The following is a 16,765-nucleotide window of genomic DNA, read 5'->3' as shown; positions in this document are numbered from 1 at the left end:
CTGAGGAACGGGGGCTGGCGGGGAACGAGGGGTGCCCAAGACGAGGGCTCGTGGGAGGGCTTGGGACGAGGAGGGGTGAAGGTGGAGAGTGAGGGGGGTGATGAAGTGGAGCTATGGAGGCAGCTGTGCAGGCGTGGCTCTGGTCATGTCCCAGAGACTTCTCAGAGCTCATCCAGGGGAGCCCTGCAAGAGCCGCGAGAGGTGGGGACAGGCTGGGAGCCGCCCTGGCCGTGGGGGATGAAGGCACAGGGTGCTGTGTGCCCACGTCTGGACCAGGGCGAGCAGGAGACGGGCAAGCGAGAGGGGCATGGGTGGCCGGTGGCTTTCGTGACTCGGAGAGTGAGGTCCAGAGGTCCCGGTGGGAATGAGGAGCCATCTATCAAAAATGTCCCGAAAGGAAAGTTCAGAAGCACTGGAGCTGTTATGAAGGGACAGGGAATCAGAGGCATAACCTACACATGCAAAGTCTCTTGCTGGAAGGATATAACCTCTGCCCTTTTCCACAGAGCAGGACAAGAAGTGAAGTACTTACATTGCTGTTAGGGAGACCTAGTTTAAACGTTAGAGAAGCACTTCTTAAGGGTAAGAATAATTAAGCAAAGGAAGAGATTGCTTACAGGGAGGATGACTTTGGTAGATTTGGGGAATTTTAAGAGCAGGCTCAACATATTTGACAGAGTATGTGGATGGGTTTAAAGACCTCTTCAGATCACTTCGAGCCTTGCTTTCTGTGTGCTAGCTGTAGTCCTGGGCAACACCTCTTCAGCATAACACAGCTTGTCACTGTGGTGGGTGACTTGCCACTACAGAGATGAGAAAGGGCAAAGAGCTGCTGTTGTCTAAAATAGCCCACTTTGCTGCTTTGAACCAACCAAAATACAGAGAAGACCTAGCTGATCTCTTCCTTTCCTATTTTGTTAATGAAATACTGCAGGATTGGCTGAAAAATCTTATTTTTGTTGAAAGAAACTATCAACATGCCACATTTCAGCCAAATTTTGTCTTACATTGGTAAAAAAATCCAATATAAAGAGTGGGGAAATGTGATCTAAATCAATAGAAAGATTTTAAATTCATGACAATTACAATTAAGTTGAAGGATTAGAAGATACTGGGCCCTATAAGTTTTTCTTAAATAGCTTTTTGATGTGTATAGTATGTATAGTTATTTATCTGTGTAATTGATCTTTTTTTATGACAGGTGATTTGTCTTAAACACCCTTTCCACAATGATATCACCTGTTTTCTGTTGGCTTTTTCTGATTGCATTTTTGGAGCAGATGCTACACCTGAATTTGGCCCCAGTCTTCTAAATCTTTTAACACATTGTAATGTTATTCACATGAGTAACTTCATGGAGGTCAGTGAGACTATAGGCTGAAGGAAGCTAAACGTGCTTAAGTATCTGAATGGGCTGCCCCATAATTTATGTTTGCTTAATGACAGGAGAAGTTGTTGAATCTTTGTGCCTCAGGGCATCCTGGAGAGCATCTTCCTTTTCTTTTGCAGCTCAGGAGGAAACAGTGATTTTAAGGATTTTCCTTTTTTTTTTCATACATGCTTGCTTGCTTGCACATCTTTGGGAAGGTTTGCATTAATTTTTAAATGCTTTTTTTTTTAACCCCCTCTCTCAATGTTGTTGAATTGTTTTGAGCTTTTTTTATTCCCTTTTCATTTTTTAATAATTTGTTTTAAAATTCCTGCCCATTCTACTGCAGTCATTTTTCTCTATTACTTTTCTTCATATACAAGTATGGGTTTTGAAGCACTCCAACAAAAATAATTGGAGAACATCATAAAGTGAGCATCATCAGGGTTTTCATAGTGGGCTTTGGCTGCAAAGCACAGTACTGGGAAGGTATCAAGGTGTGAGTGGGCTGAGGTGTTGGAGGGAGTTTTATGGTGTTGCTTTGTGAAGGTGTTGGGTTGTTTCAGACTGAGATAGTGGCCCATGGGATGCTCTTAGGGCACTGCTGGAATGAAAGAATTTATTAGCTGAACTTGAAAGCCCAGGACATATTGGTCTCTGTAGAAAGATCTAGAAAAGGAATTTAGTAAGGTTGTTAATTTTGCTTCTCTGTTGAATTCTTTTGATGTGCCCACAGCTTGAAGAGAGTATAAAACAGTAAGTGATCAATGTGCTTGTTTGAGGTTTTCCATGGTGGAAGGAGGATCTTCAGCTCACAGCAGAAGACAAAAGAATGGATTAAAGACACATTCTTGTTTTGCTAGTTTTGCACACTGTTGACTGAGTCCCCTCAGGATTTGAGTGCTTCTGTATGAACCTAAACAGCTGGGAGAGAATGACTGAGTGGTAACATGCCCACAGTGATACATTACAGCATGGCTAACATCTTGCCTCTTAGGAGAAGGAGAAAATTAGAATATTTGTGTCCAAAACAGGTGATTTCAGATGGAAGTGCCTGTAGGCTACGGAGCTTCATTAAGAAGAATCGTTCTGGGCTTACCAAAGTGGATGAGTTAAATGCCACCCCACTGCATCATGCTGCAGAAGGAGGTCAGATAGAGTTAATGCAGCTGATCATAGATGATTCTTCCAGTGAAGGTAACACACGTTTTCTGAGCTATTTTATTTAACAGAATACAAAGTTCAATAATCAAAGTGTTTGCTACCCAACTGAAGCAGAACTGATGTGTGTTATCTACTTTATAGGTAGAAGTGTAGCTCAAACTGTCTGCCACATTTTGCAGTGTCTTGGGTGTGGTTTGGGTCACCCTCTTTCTGTTAGGGCTGTTTTCTCTCTAATGCAGTGAATCAGTATATCTTACTTTGTTTGGGACAGATTTACAGTTTTCTGGTATGAAAAAAAGCTACAGTGAAGTACAGTAGGCTTGATTTTTTTTTTTTTGTCTTCTGTATTTGTTTTCTTTTGTTACATTTATAATACTGGAAATGTAAAAGAGAATTTGTTTTCTTATACTTGCCATTCAAGTTGTCATCACAACTTATTTTCTTAATGGTGGGCAAGATAAACTCTCAATGAGATAGGCCCTCCAAAGAAATTTAGGGAAGAAGTGGTGAGTAGGAGAACGTGGGGCTCAAGTGATGGAAAAACACTCTGTGTAAAAGGTGTTGTTTAGTCATTGATAAACACTCTGAACTACATAGGGTGCCACTGACAGACTGGGGGCTAGGGAGCAAACATACAATGGCCCTGAAAAGCTCATTTTTTCATCTAATGATAGCCAATCTTATTATTCTGGCTGAAATATGTGCTTTTTGTTTTCAGCATATAAATTTTGTCTTAATTTTTTAGAATATTTGTTAAAGTTTATTTGCGATTTTGAAGCTCAGGGAAAAAAAAATGTGTAGGACAGACTAGTTTTACAACTAGCATTGAATTGATTTACTTCTGTGTTCTGAAGTGAAGCAGAATGGGTACAGTCTAATCTTACAATTTGCAAGTGCCTATTTATTCTCTCTTATTTTAGTTATTCACATTCACTTGTTCTGTTAAGCCTCTACAAAGTCAAATAAGAGTAAAGAAGAGACAAGGAAAGAGGGAAATCAAGTAACTCTTGGGGGGAGAAAAAAGGTGTATAATAATGGGCAGGAAATAGATGTTTCACATCTCTCATCTCTAAACAATATTTTGTATTCATCATAATATTTAATCAGTTTATCACAATGCACTGTGTGACATGGAATCTTTTCCTTTTTCATTTCAAAGAAAAGCAGTAGCACAAACTACTGTTGAAGACACTGTTTTTTTTTCCTCTGATTTTGGTTTGGATTTGTTTTCTCTCCTTTGACCTAGTATTAAATGTGATGGATTCTTCTGGGAATACCCCCCTGCACTGGGCCACGAAGAAAAACCAGGTTGAAAGTGTTAGTTTGCTTCTCAGCAAAGGAGCCAATCCAAACATTCTCAACTCCAATATGATGGCACCTTTGCATATGGCTGTGCAGTCCCTGCATAATGAAATTGTTAAGGTAAGTCTAAAGTCCACAAGAATAGACAGATTTGATAGGTAGCTCAGCTGCAGCTTCGTGCAGAACACCAAACCCTTGTTTATTTATGCTGTATCTCATCTTGAGCTTTGTTTAGTGAGCAGGATGTGTTACACCTGATGCTTTTATAAGTGTTTGTGTCTTCTTAGCACAGCAAGTCAAAAGTAACTTACTGATGAAAATTCATACTGATATTGGTGCTATTGCAGTAGTCATTGTGTTTCATGGGTAATTCTTATAAAATTTCCAAACACAAGGAATTTTATTTTTTCAGGGCTTAAATAGCTTAAATATTTCACTATTCTTACATCTTTTACAAACTCTGTATTTACTATGGATTAATACAGTAAAACATGAAATACAATGACATTTGTAAAATGGAATTTGTATCAGGTTCTAGGTTTGGATTATTTTACAGCTCTGCTCTTGCCTAAATATGTGCTCTCATTTTTTCCCCACTCTATTGTTTATTCATGCTAATTCTCTTCTGGCTTCTAATGTCAAATTGCCTGAGAGTGATTAAAATTGCTAGTTCCTCCAGTACAGAAAAATTGATTTTGATATGAATTACTGAGAGATATTTAAATAAACATGTAGATAGAGGAATGAACATGTGGTGAAGTATGTTCATTATCATTTACAGATCCTTTGTGTCTTAAAAAATGCTGGAAGGTGTCATAGAGGTTCTGGGTGATACTGGTGGCTCAGTGTTAGCTGTTAACACAATGGAGCAGGATCTACAACATTGCCACTTTCCAGGAAACACAGAATATTACAAGACATTAGAACAAAATTCAGTTGATAATCCCCATCTGCATTTTTTCTTCCAGTGTTGGAGAAATTGCTGAGCAAAACTTGGAGACTTTGCAGCTATGTGCAGTGTTTTTCTCAGTTATCCATCTGTCTGCTGTAAAGAATTTGCCTTGTCTGCTCTCACCTGCATTTTTCACTTCCATATTTTTACATTCTCTTGCATTTTGTCTCTCTTCTGCCTACGTGTTGCAGGCTGCTGGCATGCAAAAAGAATGTTACTTTTTGTAACAGAATTATTTTTGTAAGCCTTTGTTGTTGTGTTTGGCTTGTGGTTGACTGAATGTTTTCTTAAACATTTAGATTTTAGTCCAGCATAGCAGTACAGATGTTAATTTGGAAGGTGAAGCAGGGAACACACCTATAATTGTGGCGTGTTACAAGGATAATCCTGAAGCACTGACACTCCTGGTAGGTATAATTATACATCATCTTTTGATGTGGCTTTGTTTACCTTGATGCAGTGTTAATCTGTTCCTCTCTTCTGTCTCTGTGTAATAAGGGAAGGTAAATGAAGGACCTAGTATTGAAGTTACTTTGCACAGATTACAGATAAACTTCAATCTTTTAGTAGCATTTATGAAGATAGCTGAGTGGCAAGCTAAGAAAAAAAATTAACTGATTTTGAAAGTCATGTGAAGAAAAAATGAAGTACATACATGTATGGATATAGCAGGCAAAAGATGTTTATAGATAAACTTCACAATGCAAATACAACATAAAAAAGGAGGCAGCTACCCAGGAGACTGTAGCTGTAATTGTGTGTTCATTAGTCATAATTTTCTGTATGTCATTAAGCTTTATCCAGGCATTATTTTTCAGATTGAAAATGGAGGGAAGATCTGCAAGCCGAACAAAACGGGGTGTATGCCCATCCATGCAGCTGCATTCTCAGGTGCAAAAACCTGCATGGAGATTCTTTTGAAAAAAGGTAAATGTCTCGTTCCCAAGCAGTCAGTAGGATTTATTATTTATAGTACTGTTACCAATTTATTGCTTTACTTCTCAAAGAACTGTGCAAACAAGCACTTAGAACTAGGATTGAACTTCCAAGAAGTTACTACAATTATTCCTAGGGGCAATTCATGCTTGTAACTTTTGTAGGGTTGCAGCAGCTTAATTGTTCTCCTACACGTGTCCCTCCATAGTTTAATGATAGATGTGAAAGGTTTATATTCTGAGGGGTAAGAATGTTATTCCACAGTTAATATACTTGTTTTGAAAGAATATATTTTCTGTTATCTCATTTGTGCTTAAAAAAAAAAAAAAATTTCTTTTCATCTCTTAGGGGAAGAATTGGGTCACTCTGCTAAAACCCACATCAATTTTACCAACAATGGAAAGTGCAGTCCTCTTCATTTGGCAGTGCAGAGTGGGGACCTCGAAATGATTAAAATGTGCATTGAATTTGGAGCCCAAATAGATCTAAAACAGGTAAAACTCAGAATGGAGAGAGAGATAATTTTGATAAAACCTAGGTTTTATGTTTTGATAAAACCTAGATCTCTTAATGGTATGGAAAAAAAGATGAGCTGATAACTGTTGATCATTGTCTCTTCCAATTGAAAACCTAGGGAGCAGCAAATGAAAGCAAAGTCTCTGGTTGGAAACAGGCAAAATGTCAGGTTTCTTCACACGAGCTACATAGGATGGTTTGGGCATGAAAGGTTTTCCTGGATTCAAAATGCATTTGGGCAGATCTGTAGAAGAAACATTAGTCCTCAGCTACTGACTCAGGCACAGGAACTCCTTTGGTCATAACAGAGTCTGGGAGAACAATTGGAGAGTGGTGTGGCCTTCTTCACAAACCCCTTACCATGCAACTGTTACCATCCTTTCCCAGAAATGACCCTTCAGTCTGACCCTTGCTCATTCACATTTATCCTCAGCCTTGCCCTGACCTTTACAGCAGCTTTGTAGGTGAGCAAAAATTCGTGCTGCTGCTGCTGCTTTGATACTGTTGGTGTAAGGACCTGTGCCTGGCTTCATGATGAATAGACACTTCTGAAAATACCTATTATTAATCAAGTTGTTTGCAAGGCTGAATCAACTCATGAGTGCAAAGATAAACATGGTTTAGCCTTCTTTTATTGTTTTGATCTTTGAATACACAGCCTTTGAATGAGATGATTTACACTGCTGATTTTGTGATGGGTAAGACTGTTGGGAATGCTCATAGCATTGTGGACAAGCCCATTCCAATGCATTCACTGAAATGTTCCTGTCCTAAAAAAGAGAAAGACAAAACCCTCAGGCATGTATCAAAGCTAATTTGTCCCATCCCACCAAATAAAATCCTTTTTTGGCAACAGTGTTCCAATCTATTTGGTCTAATTTATTGCTTAATAATTTTATGACTGTCTATAATAGTTTAATAACATCAGACCAAGTTACTTTTAACCTGCATAATTTCATTTTATGTATGAACAACATCTAAGGAAGATTCTATTTAAGGAAGTCAATAGCATTTTAAAATAATGTATTTTCTGTACTATACAGGCATATTTAATTATTCATTTGTGCTGCTCTACCTATGGCTTTCTGGAGTTTTCCCTCACCTCTTGTATTAAGAGAGGTCTGTATGTCTGTTTATTAACTCAGTTACAAAAGTTTAAGAGTGTAATTAGCCCATATCTTAGGGACTTGGCACAGAATAATAAGAAGCTTTGTAGTAATCCTTTAAAACTATCTCTTTAGTATTTTCTGGTCTTTGAGAGCTCTTCAGGGTTCACTAGTTTAGCTAAAGAATAAAGTTTCATCACTTGCACAGGAACGTAGGAATTATGAACCCTGGGCTGCATCACTCATATGTAGTGCAGTAGGTTGGGGGTTAGGTTTCGGTGGTTTCAATATTTAAACATTGTTTTGTTTTCCTATTTACAGAATGAAAAATGCACAGCACTTCATTTTGCTGCCACTCAAGGAGCAACTGAGATTGTAAAGTTAATGATGTCATCCTATGCTGGTGAGGAATCCATTATTGATGCTGTAGATGGGAATAAGGAAACCCTTCTTCACAGGTAGGAAGCTAGACTTCACTCTGAAGTTGTGAGCCACAATATTCTCAGCATCCAATTATGCTTTATATAGTTTACTTTGGAACACCTCTTCATATGGGTTGGAACTTATCCATGGAATGGGGAATAGTTTTAGTACAATATGAAAGAGTCAGTTATTTGGTCAGGATGTTAAAAATTTTTATCAAATCTGTTCCAGTTACCTTGGAATCATGTCAGTAAGTGGTCACTAACAGTTTGCATTAAAAATCTACTTCAATAATGTAGTAGGTGAAGGTTTTATGGAATTGTTAATGTCTTCTGAGGTCATGGAACAAATGCACTCATCTGATGGGGCTATGCCCTCCAGAAAATGAATTTAAAATAATATGAACTGTTTAAAATAATACTTTCCTTTTTTTCCTTAAAAAAATTATTTACACCAAGTAGTTGTTGGTACACTTCCCTATGACTACAAAACTGCAAATGATATTTATGTATGTAGTAATCCTTTAGACTTCATATTTGTTCAGGTAGATTTGCATGCCACAGCCAGACTACATGTGTAGTTGTTGCCATTATTAAAATATATAGCAAGTTGAAGTTTGGATCAAGGAAATGGCTGTGAGACTCTAGATCTGCCTAGAGCAAACTGAGCCTGAAGTTTATGGAATTCTGTATTGACCTTGCATGGTAGAGTGAAAGATCTGACATATGAAGTGACTGATTCTTTAAAAACCAGTGATAAAATGCCTGCTGAAATGCCAGGGAGGTCTTTGTTTCCTACAGTGAGTTTTCAGTGTGTTGTTTGAACTGAATTTAGTTTAAAAACAAGACTCTATGTCAAAAATAAAAATTTATTAAAATAAATGATGTAATAAAGTTATCGCTGTCTTATTATTCTGAAATGTATTTATTTGAAAATATTAGAAAATTTTTAAGATTAAAAGATTAGCAAATGGAGAAAAAATGCCACCCTTTCACTTGAAACTTCATTGTCCTTTCTAACATTACTGTGTTTTCTCATTTTTCCCCACAGGACAGCATTGTTTGATCATTATGAACTGGCAGAGTATTTGATTTCAATGGTAAATATTTACTCAAGCAACATGTTTATAGAGATTATTGCTATCTATTCCTACAGGTCTGCATAGAGAAATTCATAAAGGAGAATGTTTTCTCAGGTATAGGTTATTTAGATAGACATGTATATATTTCATAACGTGTAATTGACAGTTACACTACAATGGTAGTTGTGACTCCATAATAGTTACAGGGTTACAGAGGATAGAAACTTGTATTTTAATTTCCATTTTACTTAGTCAGAAAGTTTTCTGAATGTTCAGAAAGGTTTTCTGAATTATCTTTTACCAAAAATGACAAACTGGTTCAGTCATGCTCACCTCTAGGATATGAGCTATGAAATAGGTGCTACACATGCACTGAATTTAATCTGATTTTTCCAGAAAAAAATAAAAAAACCTTTCTTTGGACTTTGTACACATGATTGTTTTGGGATCATCCAGACATATATTGGAGTTTGCGCATGATCTAGAAACATTTCTTACTCTGAGTAGTTTGATTATATTTCTTCACTGAATAATTATGTGGGAGAAAGAGAAGAAATGTAACTGGGCATGCTGCTGGCTGTACTCCAGATGTCCATTTATACCAGCTGAACCAAGGCTCATATAATCATTATATATCCCAATCTGATGAGGAAGTTTTCAGAAGTCAGCAGACTTCTTTTCCATTTTATGTATATTTAGGTTTTTTGCTTCATTTCGTGGCAATTAGGTGAAGAAAAATTCTGTTCTGTTTGCAGTTTTGCTTTTCTCAGGAACTGTTATATGGATTTGATTTAGTCAGAACTAGATGCTGTGCTTATTTTTAATTCAAATGTGAGATGATGAGATTTGAGCACTTAAACTTGGCTGACAAAACAACCTCTCTACAGAGATTATCACCTGATAAATACAGAGCCAAGTTTTTTGGGTGTGAAGGCTTACGTGCACAAAGTATTGGAGGGAATGTCTTTAACACTGCCTTTGCAAAGATTTAAGGCTACCCAAAGCCTTAAAAAGAGGCCAAGGGAAGAAACCTTGATCAATATTCCAAACTTCCAAACATTACAAAATTTTATAGCTTCAGATAAGGGCTACTTAGCAATTGGTTTGCAAATTAAGCATTTTAAGCACAATGACTTGAACAATAAAGTCAAGGTGTCTGGTGCTACATTTGACAATTAGATGGACACGTTATCTGGCTTGTGCCCCCAAATGACATGGTTGTATTTGCAGGTTGTGTACACAACTATAAAGAATAAAGACATGAAAATCAGAAAGTTCTCATTACTTAGCTAGTAACTTAGCAATTTAGCTGTATCTTTTTGGAGCTGTATTGTTGTGTGCTGGGCAATTTACTATCTGATGCTTTCTGAGTTTGCTTCATTAATTTTATTGAAATGTGCTTATTCAAAGTAAATAAGCAGTGATTTTACACATTTTCTTGCTTTTTTGTTTGTTTGCCCCTTTTACTACTTTTATATTCACTAAAGGAAAATGAAAGATTAAATTGTTATAGATACTAATTGATATTTACAAAATTTGCATAATAGTTTCTATTAATGGCTGTTTAATTCATATATAGTAATGTATAAATGGAAAAGTAACAGAAACTGAATTTACAAACTCTTAATTCAGCTGTATGTTAAATGTGGTAAATATATGTGCCAATACAGAAGTTACTCCTTATTGTGATAAATCATGATGAATGCTGCTAATTTGTTTTGCTGAAGGCTGAAAAATGATGTTAGCTGAAGGAAAGGTGATTAAAGGGGATGTTATTAGCTGGAAATTGCTGTCCTGTATTCACTGAAACAAATGAGCCACTTGTGTGAGAAGTTCTCTGTTTCTTTGATGAATAAGAATATTTTAAAGAGGTTGTCTGACCTGCTGTATGGGGAAAGGTCTTGCATGTGTTACTCTCAAACATTTTATCAACATACATTGGAAGCTTCCTGTTCTCTGTGGTAAAGTAATTGCTGTACATTTATTAAATGTTTCTTATTACTAAATTGCAGGTTTTACCATCCTAGAAAGTAAATATTGCTCATGATTGTGATTAATTCTCTCTCAAGTTAGGACTGGACTTGAAGATGATTTGAGTTAATGGAAAAACTCCCATTGATTATTTTTTTTTCTCCCTGTTAATGATCTTTGGATATTATCTGAAATAAAATAGATTTTTTTTTTGTATGTGTGTACTCACCAATTTGACTTGCAACTCAATATCTAGAAAAATTACATCCAAAACATCATAAAATATACATACATCTGATTGGTTCATTTCCTTGTATCTCCGTAGTTGGTGGGATAATTTAGATAGATATGTTTATGCTCATAGTATTTCACTGATATATTCATAGTGATATTGTGACTATAGTGACCATACTGTCCTGGCAATACACATCTTGTGCAGAACCAGACAGAACAGCAAAACTGGGCTTCTGTCAGAACATCTCATTGCAGTCCTTGTGCTTCCCCTGAGGAGAAAGGTCACATCAAAAACCTTGACTTTGGAGAATAAAAATGTTTGTTGTTGATACAGCTATTTGGGATCATAATTAACTTGGCTTAGAGAGTTAATGATGAAGAAGAGAAAATTAAGATAGATGAAGCCATACAGATCAAACTATGCTAACTGGATGCATAACTTCTGGTGTTCAACATTGTTCTTATATTCATATATTGTGGATGTTCAGAAGGGTCTTGCCCTGGTAAATGTTAGCTAAGTAAGACCACGTCATTCAACAGGGCTGTGATTTTTGTATTTTTCCAGAGCTCAAAGCACAGTATTTTCAAGTTAGAGTTATATATTTTTGAGTATCTATATACATGGAAAGGTACCTTAAAAAAGATCATGAGTTGTGAGTTAAGTATACCTAGAAGTAGGCCTCTATTATTTAGGCATCTAAATAATAATAGAAATAATAATAACATAGGCTATGGCTGATAGTTTGAAAACACAATAGTTTTATCTAGAGATGTATGTGTTTTTTGGATTTACTTACCTGGAGTTATGTTACTTATCTGGAGTTATGAAGAATGCCTGTGTATCTGCTGTGTTTATGAAGGGCAGCACCATTTAAAAGTCTCATTTATTCGTTATTCATGATAAACTTGGAATTCTTTATCACAGGGAGCTAATATTGACAGTGTTGACATAGAAGGTCGATCCCCTCTTCTGCTGGCCACCTCCTGTGCATCGTGGAAAATTGTGAATTTACTGCTCTCAAAAGGTAAAAGGAATATACGTGTATGGTGTACTTCCTTTGAACAAGGTTCATTAGTGTGATGATATCACTCCTTTTAATACAGAGTGAACAGGCTGTAGAAAAATATGTATGCCATGTATGATGCTTCTCACAGCAGAGGTGGCACTGGCACTCCATCCCTTCTTTCCCTAGCAGGAATTCCACACAACTGTGGAATAAGTACACCACTTTTACAGAATCATGCTTCCTCCCAGCAACCAATCCTTAATCATAATGATAAAGGCCATATTTCAGGTGTTACCTGTCATTTGATATAATCACAGTCACCTTGGAAATGTGTGAGCTGTATCATTCGATTGCTATGCTTTTGGTTTGTTTTGAATCTGTAACAAGACTACAACTTTAAAAGATCAGAAGAGGTGATCATCTGCATGTTTAAATTACCTCTTGATTAGTGGGTGCTCAGTATCTCTGAATATAAGGGTCCCACACAAATCTTGGTGCTGCAGTGAAATACAAAACGCATACGCACATAAGATAACGATGAAATCATTTTTTGTAAGTAAAATTATATTTTTTAATGACAGCTTGAAATATTTACTATTTTATAGACTTATAAACACATTTGTTCCTTTGTCTGAAACGTGACCAGTGCCAGGGGCCAGCAGTTTTGAAGTTGCTGGTATTTATTTCCATATTTATCTAGGAGCAAATGTATCATTAAAAGATCATCTTGGTCGGAATTTCTTGCACTTAACGGTGTTGCAGCCCGGAGGATTACAGCATCTGAATGAGAAATATCTGCAGGTACAGTAAGGATCAATTTATGTCTTTCTGGTACCCTTACTAGAAAATGTGAAGGTGAAGAAAAAAGCAGCTACCCTTTCATTTTTGAAAGTCTTTAAAAATTTGTGGTACTTGGCAAGCTGCCCGTTGTCAGAGAATATAGTTTGAAGAGGTACATATCTCTCATGAAAACATTTCAAAGCAAATAATACAGTTTTTTTATTGCCAGGCAAAGGAATAACATAATCCCATACATTATTTTGCTGTTGGGGGATTGAATAGCTCAAGAGGTAGGCAATAAAATATAGAACTTTTCACTTCTATTTTTCCCAGCTTGCATGCAGTAAAGCTAGGGGACATGCTCATGTTCAGCCAAGCTCTAAAACTTAAATAGTTCACAGCATATTCTAAAGGAGCTTTCTGTGGACTGGACTGTAATGAAGTTCTGGATTTAGTCTTAAAAAGGATTTGAAACCTGGGTTTGTATTTGGCTATGCTGAGGTGAAGCACTCATATTGCTAGAGCCCAGGCTTGCTGGAAAGACTCAAATTTGGTAGTCTCTAGAGCTCCAGAAACAACCTTTTCAGTATGAATCAGGTATAGCTGATCTTACATCTGCTGAAATCTGTTAACAGCTTTGATTAGCGATGCAGAAGCAGTTTAACCTCCTTCTCAGCACATGTAGAGAATCAGCTTTAAATCAGAATGATAACTCTCAGCAGTATGCATTTACTTTCTAATTATTGATCATACTAATAACTCAGATGAAGGAGTGGAGCAGACCAGGTGAGGAGATGTTTACTTGCTTACAAACTTCAGATAATGTTAGACAAGGTGCAGAGGAAGAACAGAAATGAAGATGTGAAAGAGAAATGGGGGAAATAAAATGACACTGTAAAGCAGTGAACAGCCAGCAGTTTTGTTGTTGAATAGACACTCTAGACTACCCTTACACTTGGTACAAGCCTTCTGCTGACAGCAAGGGGTGTTGTGATTGATGGCAGCAAAGAAGAACCTCCAGCATTATACCTGTCCTGTGGATGGAGTGCAGTAGGGGTGCAGAGTGACAAACTGCTGTGTTTTTCAAGAGTACTTGTTTGAACAAATGGTGACCCACAATTCAACAGGCATCAAATGCTCGTTGTTGCTAAATTTACTCTTTCTAAAGTTTATTTCTAAATACTGCTTCAAAGTATTAATGGCATTGTTACAAGCTGTTAGAAGCTGTAGAGCATCAGTGATATTAATGTAATTCTGTGTGTTTTGGGGTTTTTTTTGGGGAGTAACAGATGGAACACATTAAAAACCTTGTGGTGGATGAAGATAACGAAGGATGTACTCCGTTGCATTACGCATGCAGACAAGGTGTGGCCCTTTCTGTAAATAATTTACTCAGCCTCAATGTTTCCATCTACTCTAAGAGCAGGGACAAGAAGTCCCCGTTACACTTTGCTGCCAGGTTAGTAGTGCAGTCCAGGCAGTGGAACCAGTGCCATTTGTCTCATCTGTGGTTGTGGACATTATTTCCTGTGTTTATCTTTTAAAGCTATGGCCGCATCAATACGTGTCAACGACTTATAAGAGATATGAAGGACACGAGACTGTTGAATGAGGGTGATAAGAAGGGAATGACTCCCCTTCATTTGGCAGCCCAGAATGGTCATGAGAAGGTAGTACAGTTTCTTCTGAAGAGAGGGGCCCTTTTTCTCTGGTAAGTGTACAGATTTCAAAAAGAACTACCACTCTACGTTTTATGTCCATCTACTGGGAAGTTGATACAATATAAATAGAAGTAAAATATATGAAAATGTTTGTTAATATATACAAATATAAATATACTCTATAAAAGCATATTTATTTGTAAATATTTGTAAAATTAAGCTGATTTTGCCTTGCTTCACCCTGATACATAGAACCATGGGTGGTTGTAAAGCAACCTGTCTAATGATGTGGAAACTGAGCTCTCTCTAAATCCAACTGAGGGAAGAATATTGAACATTTTGATGGAAAAAAATTGTTTTGGAAACAATCATGACAGCTTCACTCACAGGCTTCACTAGGGGTTCTTGGGATTGGTGGTTCGCAGGCAACTTGCCTTGCACTCCAAGTCCCAATTTCGGGTCAGTGATCCTCAGATCATTGGCATTTCCACAAAAGCTTCCAGGTGCACACCTGTAAAGCCAGGAGCCAAAGCTCCCAAAAGTTTAGAGTGATTTTTCCAAGGTACACTCTGAAGGTTTAATGTTCAAGTCCTGTTCTTCCAAGTCCACTGCAGCTATGCCTTGGAGCTAGGGGCCTAAGCATCCTTTTGCTAACAGATTTGTCATACACTCATTATCTGTGACTGCAGAGGACCCACCAGATGGACTACTGTCAAACCCTTTGTTTCCAGAGTCCTTAGCTGGACTAGTACACCTAGAAAACAAAGATAATAATACGTGTCTATATACCAATATATGTATGTATATCTATGTGTACACATGTATGTGTGTATATATTTAGGCTTAATTTAGATATTTAAATCTGGCATTTTTTAAAGAAATGTTGTGGCAGGTTCTATGTGACCAAAGACTTAACGAGATTGGTTATACTACAGTGAAGTAATATTAATAGGAATAGATTTGTGTGCTTATAATGTTTTGTATATTCACTATCTTTAAATGCAAAATTCTGTAATACAACCATGATCTGTTGTCATGTATAACTAACAGAATATTGCAAGCATTTGTGCCATTTTCAAGGGACATATAAGAAAATGGTTGGAATCCAGCTATATACAGAAACAGAGGAAAAGAGAGAGAGAGAGAGAGAGAGAGAGAGAGAGAGAGAGACCTAAATACTGAGTTGAACCTTTTACTTTCAAATGATGCTTTTATAATTGCACAGTAGCTGACAGAAGGCATGGACATCTCTGCAGTAGTCATGCCAAAGAAAAGAAGTTTGAGTCAGTGGAGGAGGCATTTACACTTACTTTAAGTTTACAAAACGTTTTCCATTTCTGATCCTGGTTTTACACCTCTGCATGTCAGTGATTATAAAGGCTGGACAGCCCTGCACCACGCGGCCTTCGGAGGGTACACTCGCACAATGCAGATCATTCTGGACACCAATGTGAAGTGTACTGACAGAGTGGATGAAGAAGGGGTATGTGTTCACACAGCAGTGCTTGTTTCTTGTCTGCCATTACTCCTAGAGCAGTCACCCATGGTATGCCATCAGTAGTTCTCCACTGAGCATTACATTTGCAATATTTTCGTTCCTGTGGGAGGTTTGAAGTCTTTATATTTCAGAACAGTTAAAGTTTATTGCTTAGATTAATATGATTGCTGAAATTGTTATCCAATCCTTGTAAGTAGTGGGAGACAAAAAAAAATCCAAATAGCCTAATAGAAAATGTAAAATATGAGTATGGACATATCCTGCCCCCTTTATAATGCAGGAGTATTTTAACAATGTAATACAAATGTTGGTAATTTAGATTTAAAAGTCTTATGCAATTTTTTAAATATCTAATAATATCAACTATAGCTCAGTAACTTATTGTTTGAAATCCATCTGTTCTGCACAGTGATGTCCAACAGATAAAGCTCTTATCTTGCTCAGAAGTTTGGACAAATGCAGTCAAGATAGAATCCGTTTCCTGGATTGGAGATCTGCTGTATGAACCTGCCTAACTGTTCATCATCAGAAAACACAGGGTGGTCATTTTACAGAACTGTTCAGAGGCCAGCATAGAAGATATTGCTAATTTCTCTGACAACTGGTGTTTAAAACATTTAGAATTGTTAGATTAGGAACAAAACTTGCCTAGAAATTAATGATAAGCCAACACTTAGTTCTTGATTTCCCTCAGTTAGAAATTTCCTGACTCAGTTCAGTGAGTTAGGAAGGCTTTCAAAAGTCAGTGTCAGTGTGACTTGATTC

General features: G+C 37.1%; 1 protein-coding gene across 1 annotated transcript in view; it reads left to right on the top strand.

The window, feature by feature from the left end:
- Positions 1-113: 113 nt before the first annotated feature.
- Positions 114-16,765, top strand: part of TRPA1 (transient receptor potential cation channel, subfamily A, member 1) — a 31,003-nt gene continuing 14,351 nt past the window's right edge. The window contains exons 1-14 of the mRNA XM_008937321.1: positions 114-358; positions 1,384-1,424; positions 2,402-2,566; positions 3,780-3,955; positions 5,087-5,194; positions 5,606-5,714; positions 6,072-6,217; positions 7,667-7,803; positions 8,819-8,867; positions 11,980-12,079; positions 12,762-12,862; positions 14,131-14,300; positions 14,388-14,552; positions 15,871-15,985. Of these exons, the coding sequence (XP_008935569.1) occupies positions 114-358; positions 1,384-1,424; positions 2,402-2,566; positions 3,780-3,955; positions 5,087-5,194; positions 5,606-5,714; positions 6,072-6,217; positions 7,667-7,803; positions 8,819-8,867; positions 11,980-12,079; positions 12,762-12,862; positions 14,131-14,300; positions 14,388-14,552; positions 15,871-15,985 (1,827 nt within the window). The remainder of the gene's footprint in view (positions 359-1,383; positions 1,425-2,401; positions 2,567-3,779; positions 3,956-5,086; positions 5,195-5,605; positions 5,715-6,071; positions 6,218-7,666; positions 7,804-8,818; positions 8,868-11,979; positions 12,080-12,761; positions 12,863-14,130; positions 14,301-14,387; positions 14,553-15,870; positions 15,986-16,765) is intronic.

This window comes from Merops nubicus, unplaced genomic scaffold (assembly GCF_000691845.1).
Source record: "Merops nubicus isolate BGI_N331 unplaced genomic scaffold, ASM69184v1 scaffold1653, whole genome shotgun sequence".
NCBI classification, from domain to species: Eukaryota; Metazoa; Chordata; class Aves; order Coraciiformes; family Meropidae; genus Merops; species Merops nubicus.
This window is presented reverse-complemented; position numbering and strand designations above follow the sequence as displayed.